The 8,842-nt window shown below is 37.9% G+C and overlaps 1 protein-coding gene across 3 annotated transcripts; it reads right to left on the reverse strand.

Annotated features, from left to right (window-relative positions):
* Nucleotides 1–1,708: 1,708 nt before the first annotated feature.
* Nucleotides 1,709–8,629, reverse strand: LOC106932699 (uncharacterized). 3 transcript variants are annotated; one of them, XM_015011518.2, is made up of 6 exons: nucleotides 7,737–8,629; nucleotides 4,182–4,563; nucleotides 2,656–2,827; nucleotides 2,400–2,578; nucleotides 2,230–2,326; nucleotides 1,709–2,154 (listed from the first exon to the last, which is right to left on the reverse strand). In XM_015011518.2, exons 1-6 carry the CDS (start codon nucleotides 7,851–7,853, stop codon nucleotides 1,998–2,000), a joined length of 1,104 nt encoding a protein of 367 aa, XP_014867004.2. In that variant the 5' UTR covers nucleotides 7,854–8,629; the 3' UTR covers nucleotides 1,709–1,997. The 3 variants fall into 3 exon arrangements, with proteins under 3 accessions (XP_014867004.2, XP_014867009.2, XP_014867008.2); XM_015011523.2 differs by lacking the exon at nucleotides 7,737–8,629 and adding an exon at nucleotides 5,170–5,218; XM_015011522.2 differs by lacking the exon at nucleotides 7,737–8,629 and adding an exon at nucleotides 5,170–5,214 and having other exon boundaries at nucleotides 4,182–4,560.
* Nucleotides 8,630–8,842: the final 213 nt, after the last annotated feature.

Genomic DNA, 8,842 nt, shown 5'->3' on the forward strand with positions numbered 1-8,842 from the left:
TTTGCTAGGTTAGCCATCAATGTGCTAGCTTGACGGTTTTCCTCTCTGATATCTTCTAATTGCGTCTCCATTCCCGTTATTTTTGTCTGCAGACTTAATATTGCCTCAAGAATAATGTTGTTGGATACTTGCATCTCTGTGTTGACTTCTGTTGGCTTGGTTTTCTTACCAGGCGGTTCTTTCCTCGGAGTTGAAGGAGCCGAACCAACATCACGGTCACGCTTCGATAACGTTTATTTGAGATTCAGCGTAGTCATGTTCCATCGCTCTATGCGTCTGTTGCTGCTTCAAGAGTCCTGATGTTAGGGATTTTGCATTTTTTGTGAGCTTCTGGGAATCCGTCATGAACTTTCGGGTGTAAATATACTACGCTACTTAGTCGGAAAGTTGGTCTTATGTGGAGCTCTCAGAGACACAGCTTGTCAGTCTGCCATCTTGGTATCTCCCTATCGTAAGTAGCACTTCAAAAGAGCAGAAGTTTTATGTTTTTTTCAACAGTAACAATATTTGTTGTTCAGTTCCTAAGAGATGAACACTTTTTCTGGTAGCAAAGTGCCACAAAGTAAACATCTGACTTTTACGTTTGCAAAATTTACCAACTATATTTCTTGCGTCTAAACAGTATTTCAAAAGAGCTTATATTTTATAAACAATAATTAATTTGGTGTTGAGATGAGTGCTTTTTTCTGGTGACGAACTGCTCCATAGTATAAATCAGACTTTTGCTTTTGTATTGAATGTCTGTTTTATAATATATTTATCACCATGGATGGTAAAAAAAAAAAAGAAAAACTTAAACTTTTCAGAAAAACATAACTCCACAATTCTTGTTGAGTAGTACTTATTGTAAGTTAAGCAGTATTTCAAAAGAGCAGAAGAAATCTTATGTTTTTTGAACAACAATTACCATTTTGGCTAATTTAAGATTGTACACTAATTTTAAGATATTGAATGGAGTAAGTCCATGTTACTCAACATGCTTGTGACTCTCCACATGCTATTGAGTATATTGTAGCTTACTTTAGCATTGATGCTCATTTTTAGCGTCAGAACACTGGGTTCAACCGACAGGCACACTTTATATTAAATTTCTTCAGAAATGTTCTAGTCCCAACTGCACACCAGTGACCAAGGCTGTACTTGTAACAACCTACCAGCAGTATTTATGGCTAATGCTGATAAACATGATAAAATGCATGATGTGAGTTAAACAAAAAGGAAAGAAACAAAGACTTGGTTGCACTTTATTTTTGAAAAAAATTTTTTATCAGGATCTCAATTTTTTTAAGATCACAACTAGGGCTGAAACGATTCCTCGAGTGATTCGAGTACCTCGATTATTAAAATTCCTCGAGGAAAATGTATCTGCAGGATGCCTCGTTAAATTATGTTTTATTATTTAGCGGATGTGGTCCTGCCGGGTCGTTATTTGCGTTCCGCCGCGCTCTCACTTCCGCCTGTGTTGTTGACAAAAGCTAACTGTTAGCAGCATAACGTCCAGTTATCAAGTTCGGCCTGGGAGGATTTTACTGATTAATGATAATGTCCGGGGTTTTGTCGTTTTTCGGGGGACCAATACCGGAGCAATGCTGCTGGTTCAGAGCGAACGGCAGGATTATTTATACAGGTGAGCGGATAGACTGAACACTGCGGGCGGCTTTGCTTTAGATGCCGCTTTACTGAAAATACCAGAAAATAAATGTCATAATTTTATTTATCATATTTATTTTTAATTATATGTATAGCAATAAAGGTAGTGATTAAATGGCAATAAGATACAGTAGATTTATCGTGCCTGCTTTATTACACACACAAAAAAACAAAGTTATTATGAGGAGAAATATTTTCTGCCCATAAATGTCTTCCTGAGTAACAGCAGGACTAAAACTGACAGGATCGCAGCTCAAAATGTCAAAGAATTGGCTCAACGTGTGAAAGTTCCAAGTAAAAAGGACAAAAACATTATATTTTCTTGATCTCATCACCAGAATATGAACTTATTTTGCTTTGACCTCATTAGGAACAGCTAAGCCTTTCACTGCTGCCAAAACATTGTCTACCATCATCTGCACCATCTTTCTTATTGTCCCACGAGTGTTGGTCCCGATGTGGGGCGTAATCAGCACGTTGGGGAGGGTGAGGAGTGGATGATCCCTGCACAGACCCATCAGATGAAGCTAACATTAGCAATAATGTGTCAACAAAGGAAGAGTTTAAAATAGAGGGTACCTGGGTAGTGGTTCGGGGTGAGTCACGTCTAAAGCTGCAGCTCGTATCGTTCCAGACATCAGGGCTTTGACTAGAGCGTCCTGGTCCACAACCAGACCTGAAAAATTAAACGATTCAGCTTGGTAGAGGAGCGAGTTCTTCTGAGTTTTCAGTCCAGGAGAAAGATTTACCTCTGCTGACGTTTACAAGTGTCCCTGTGGGTTTCATGAGCGACAGCTCTCTGTGGCTGATGAGGCCGGTGGTGTCAGGGGTCAGGTTCACCACCACCACCACGAAATCGGACTCTTTCAGCAGGTCGTCCAGTTTCTCGCAGTAACTTGCCCCGACCGCTTGCTCATCTTCGACACTTCTAAACAACAGAAGAATCAAAGATCTTATGAGCCGCCTCCGTTTCTTGGGTTGACACATCGCGGTCCGAAAGTTGACCTTCTGTTTCTGTTGTGGTAAAGGATCCTCATGTTGAAACCTTTGCTTCTCTGAGCAACTTTGTACCCGATGTGTCCCATTCCAATGATTCCCAGAGTTGAACCTGTTACTTCAACTCCCATAAGGCTTTGTGGTACATGGGTGGTCTTAGAATCAACTGATATCAGGTGACCTGCAGAGACAAAAACGTTCCCAAGCTTTCAGATCATTAACAGAAACCTACACATGTGGTCAGAAGTTTACATACCCACTCATCATAGGGAAATAAATGTCTGTTTAATTCTGGGCTTTTAATTACATAATAATTTTATTTAAACATCTAAGTTTGAGTATCTCTATTTGCACTGTGGATTGATGGTAGAGCTAAAAAAAAGGCGTGGGTACAGACCTATAGATCTATAGATTTTCTTTAACTCTATAGATCTATAGGTCTATAGATTTAAATTATACATGTTCCCCTTAATTATAGGGTAAATGTCCATTAACAAAATGTGAATTTTTTTGTAGCTTTTTACATAACCAGCTGAATATTTGATCAATCTTCTTAGCAGGTTAAGGGCATGGCTATTTCTTGAGTGCGGCGTTTGCCTGTTTTTACCATCAGAAAATGTACTTTCAATGTGTGTTTGGGACGACTACCTACTGCAGGGGTGACAAACTCATTTTCACTTTGGGCCACATCAAAAATCTGGATGTTCTTAAAGGGCAGGTTGTGCCAGAATCTATTGATAAAAGCCACTAAACTGTCAAAATATTAACCAATAGCAGTTCCTCTGGGAACTGCTATTGTTCCCAGAGGAACAATAGTTCCTCTGTGATTGTTTTGTGTTTCTTTTGCAACGTGATGCTAATTTATGAGTATTTGTAAGGAAGTTATATGATATTTGAGCTAATGTATGATGTTACATGTGACTTTTTATTACTTGACATCAAGTAAGGCTGGGGCAGTAGTCACTTAAACTCAATGTTTTTGACCAATTTTGAGAAACACTTGCAATAAGATCAGAAAAAACGTGGGGATCTGTTGATTTTGTGTAAATTTTGAGGATTTGTGAAAAACTGGAGGAAATTATTGATGTAATTTGGAGCCTGTAGGGCCACATAAAAAGCTGAAGCGGGCCAGATTTGGCCCCTGGGCCTTGAGTCTGACACATGTGACCTAGTGAAACACCCATTTCTCAGCAATTTTTCCACATTGAAACCTTTTTATGTATTTTTGTAGTTCTTCAGAACCCATTTGATTTTTTTCCTCCTTTTTTTGTGCAAAATTCTTTCTTCTTGTTGTTGAACACCCAGTTGTGCCCAACTTTCATCCCTGTCCAATCCACCTTTTGGTACTGAGACAACACCACAGCACAATCCAGCCACTACCATGCTCCATTGTTGGTACTGTGTTCATTTATCTTACACTTTGTATCCATATACCTCAGTCTTTATCCACTTTGACCCCGAGTTGAAGTGAGCAGTACATCATGAGGGATTTTAGGAGTGAGAACAATTATAAGAGGGGAAAGTATTGCTCTCACCCTCTATAACCGTCCGTGCTGAAGCCAGAAGGAGCGCCATGGCCATGTCTGCAGTGGCGTCGCTCACCACGCCGGGAGTGTTGGTGACCTTCACCCCAAAGCTGTTGATGTACGGCACGTCCAGATGGTCGATGCCCACTCCTCCGTTGGCGATCACCTTCAGCGATGGCAGGCAGCTCAACAGGGAAGGCTCGGCCGCGGGACTGAAGTTCCACATAAACATGCCCTGGATTTTAGGGCCGTGCAGGGCCGGGTTTTGTAGGAACTCCTTGAGGCAGACGATGTGGAAGTGTTGATTGATAATGTCAACGACGTCCTCATGAAAACCCTTGTCCCCAACCTCTGAGATCAGAACCCATGGTTTGTTGTCTGCCATCTCCTGCTGAGATAAGAACACATTTAGAAACATTCAGACAACGGCTGATGGTATTTCAACATCCTCAAAGCTTGATGCTGCCGCCAACATGCCTGAACAAACTTACTGTGACGGAAAACACAGGCACCAAAAACCTTCAAATATCCAGGAGGTGACATCAGGACTCTGTTTATACATTACAGTTCAATTCAACAAGTAAATAGTCTGAACTCTTACCAGACAGTGTGGGGGGAAAAAATGTATTTTCTGTGCCTAATAAAATCTCGCTTAAAGATCTGAGCAACTAACTTGTGATGCTTATGAAACACTCTTAAGTAAATAAAATCTAAAATAGTCTCAGGTTAATGTCTCAGTCAAGAGATGTCCTCTATAAACAACTGAAATAACAGAAAGGTGTTTTATATGCAGCTTAAAGCCTGTAAGATTGCTGATCTCTAAACAGAGTGACTCAAACTAACTTCTGAGCCCCAGGAAGCCATAACATAGCTGACACTGACTAAATTAGGGATCATATTTCTTCTAGTGAGATTTTAGAATAATAAGTTATGACATAAAACCGAGTGCTAAGAATAAAACTAAATATGAAACTGGGAGCAGACTGTAAATACTCACAAATGACTCTTGTCCTTTCTTCCTGTCTGCCCTTCAACCAGGAAGAACTACTCAATAACTTTAAGGGCTTCAAAATAAAAGTCTCAAAATAAACGGACCAGTGAGTAGGATTATTTCCTACATTTGTAATTTATATACAGCTTCTGAATGAACAGCGACGAGAGAAAAAATTATTGTTGTACAACACCATGGAAGTTTATTATACCACGTGAAAAACATCTCTAATCTTAGAATAAATGCAATGTTTAATTGATAAAACAAGCTGTTTTGTCAACGTTATCAGCTTCACAGACATCTAGATATGCGCTTTGACTTGACCATTCCAAGAGTTTTCATTTCTGAGCTCTCAGTTATGGAGTTCAATTTGTTTCACAATTATTCAATCAAAGAAAAATCATGTCAAACAATTTTTTTGATTGAATACTAGTGTGATATATATATTTTTTGATTGAATAATTGTGAAACAAATTTAACACCATACTCAGTCACTCCTTGGTGGATTTATTTCTGGGGGTCATCATTGTGTCACAATGACTTGTTCTGTCTTTTTTTTTTACAGATCATCTCACATTTTCCTCAAAATGTGAGATGCAATCCTTTGTACAATCCTTTGTAGCTTATCAAAGCTACAAAGGATTGTAGCTTTGATAAGCTACAATCCTTTGAGCTGACCAGGTACTGCTACAGAAAAGATCCTCAAACCATGGCACCTCCAAGTCTGTGCCTTACAGATGGAGTAAAGTTCATTCCTGCAAGGCTGTATTTGGTTTGTCATAAATATGTCTTCTGTTCTTCTGCCCAAATTAAAAGGTAAATTCATCTGTCTAAAGGTTGTTTTTCCACAGATTCCAATCTTTGCCCATGTTCTTCCTTGCAAACCGTAGTTTGGCCTTAATGGTTTTCATAAAGAGCAAAGATAACAACAATTTTAAGTGGAAATAATTTAAAATAATACTTTGCAAAAGAGTATTTTCTTCCACTTTGGTTATTTACTTACATTACTTGATTTTTTAAAAATTGGACATGAGGACATTAAGGCTCTAAATAAAAACAAGTTTTAATAAGTAACTCCACTTAATAAAATTCCTCATAAATATTGATTTATCACAATGATTCTCAATACAAGTCATGTGTTATTTAAATTATTTTTTTGGGGTGGGGAATGGAAAATTATAGACTTTTCCAAGATTGGGGGGGTTCCAGACCCCTTCCCCGCCCCCCGGGATTTACGCCTATGTATGAATCTGAACAAGAGAAAGTGAGTCTAGAAAATAATTGACTGAATTAATTATTTATGGGGTGTACTGACCTGAGTTTGCCATTTATAACTCTTAATTGGACTGAAGGTGGGAGAGTGGAAAGGAGTGTGATGTGTCTGACTTACTTGGATTAGACACTTTGTTCAAGACACTTTGTTCCTGACAGATAACTTCAGTTTATCCAGTTTTGTATCTCTGGTTACAAATTAGTTCAGATGCATCCATCTGTACAGCAGCCAGCAAAACAATTCAAATTTGGACTACTTCACGTTTTCTCACAAGCTTTTTCTGCAAACTTTACAGTTTGAAGAGTAATTTTTGCCTTCAGTCCAATACAAATATATTTTAGTAAGTTTGTCATTTTTACACCGATGGCATTTTTTTGTTTTAGATTTTAAAACAAAGGAAAAAACAACAGAAATTGAGGATAGATGTATATGGTGATGTTTGTAGAAAAACTATGGGAAACCAAAGAACAAGAATACATGTGTTCAGAAAACCCCCCCCAAAACAAACAAGTTAGCATGTATTTTTAGAAATCTCCCTACCGCTAAAAGAAATCCAGTGCAACCAAGTAATTTGGGAAGACATTATTAGTAAAATGATTAAACTTATGTGTAATTCATATTTGTGATGAGTCCTGTGTTTCTGTGAAGTCCTCAATGGTTTGTTAAAGAACGTCAATAATCAAAAACCAACAAGAAGATCAAGGCAGACAGATCAGAGATAAAGCTATGAAGAACTTTAAGGCAGAAATACATTGCAACTACAAACCTAACAAGACCTGACTGTCCACAAATTCGGAAAGGCTATTAGTTGTGCCCTCCATAAAGTGGCCCGTGTTGAAAAGTAGTGAGAAGAAAACCTCAAGAAGTTTGTTCATAAAACTAAAGAGAACCAGCAAAGATGTGTAAAAAGTCTGCATGTAAGATATTATGAGTGGTAAAAACCTAATACTAAGTTACTAGGTTGCAACTGCACAAAGCATCAGATTTTTCTTGATAAAAAATGAATATTTTTCTTTCATATTCATAATGATGTTCTGGTAACACTTTATTTAAAGGGGTGCGCATAAGACTGACATGATGACACTGTCATAAACATGACATATCATCTGCTACGATAACGAAGAAGTCTTTGTGAATGTTTATGACTGGTGTCATGAAGTGCCATTTGGTAAATAATGACACTTTTAATTCAAAGTTGCATTAAGAGTCCATTAAAAGTGTCAAATTTGCACCTCTTATTATAACTGGAATATTATAAATATAAATGCTGCCAATAAAGTGCGAAGTGAACGAGAAATACCTTTTTCTGCTGCAGCGTGCTCACAGATCTGAGTAGGTTTGTCACTTTAAGAAGCCTGGATGTTGGCGCTGCAGCCCGGAGTTTTGTCGCGCACCGGATTTGGCGGAGACATTGCATTCTAACCGGCTCATATTAATAAAATAAAATAAAAGATAAAAATGTATATGTGATTTAATAATAATAATAATAAAAACAGAAGACAAAAATTATATGGAAAGGGCAAACATGGTACATGAGTGTTGCATATAGTATAAATTAAAAAAATGCATTTAGATAAAATCCACTGTTCTCATGCAGGAGAATAAATTGTTGTAATGTCCATTTACCATCCACATGCTGGTATTCAAAGCGAAAATGCATGAGCATAAATAACTGAGCTACTTCAAGAAGGTTACTAATATCCAACCTTCATGAACTGATAATGTTCATATATCAGTTCATGAAGACTCAGTTCTGCTCTCACCTTTTCAGTCGAAGTTGTTCTCAGCTCTGTTAATTCCTGACTGGGGAGAACAAACAGGCTTTAGTTTAAAGACATTGGATAAAATGTAACCTGATCATGTGGATGTGCATGTTATATCTTTAACTGGGCTGAAGGCTGCAGTGAACTATTCCCTCCTTTTTAGAATAAAAAGAGAGAGAAGGCATTAAACCCAGTGACTGAACAGACGTGGTTGTTAGAGAACAAAAAAAATTGATCAAAGGTCATCAGCTCACTTACCGTCCATAAAGAGACAGTACATGAGGCTGATTATTCGTACACACTTACTTTAAAGGTGTTTATTTTTAATGCTTTTATGCTAATTCACTTTGTACAAGCTCAATTGTAGCAAAGCTGCTGGCTTTGACAGAGTCAATACACTTTGCCAAAGCAAAACAAAAAACAAAACACTTGCTTAACATTCAACCATTACAGATAAAAGAAAATGTGTTGTTAAATTTGCAGGAAGAAAAATCTGCCAATAAATGATCAGGAGAAATCAACAAAAGTTCTTCTTCAAAGCTGAACATTTCCAACCTCCCACTAGGTGGCGATAAGACGCTTAGTTGGAGGCAGCGCAGGCCCTGTCTTTAGCTTTTTGTAGATGAAAATCTGCTTCCGCAGA

This window comes from Poecilia mexicana, unplaced genomic scaffold (assembly GCF_051168715.1).
Source record: "Poecilia mexicana isolate PSO_F unplaced genomic scaffold, ASM5116871v1 scaffold_11, whole genome shotgun sequence".
In the NCBI taxonomy this organism is placed as follows: Eukaryota; Metazoa; Chordata; class Actinopteri; order Cyprinodontiformes; family Poeciliidae; genus Poecilia; species Poecilia mexicana.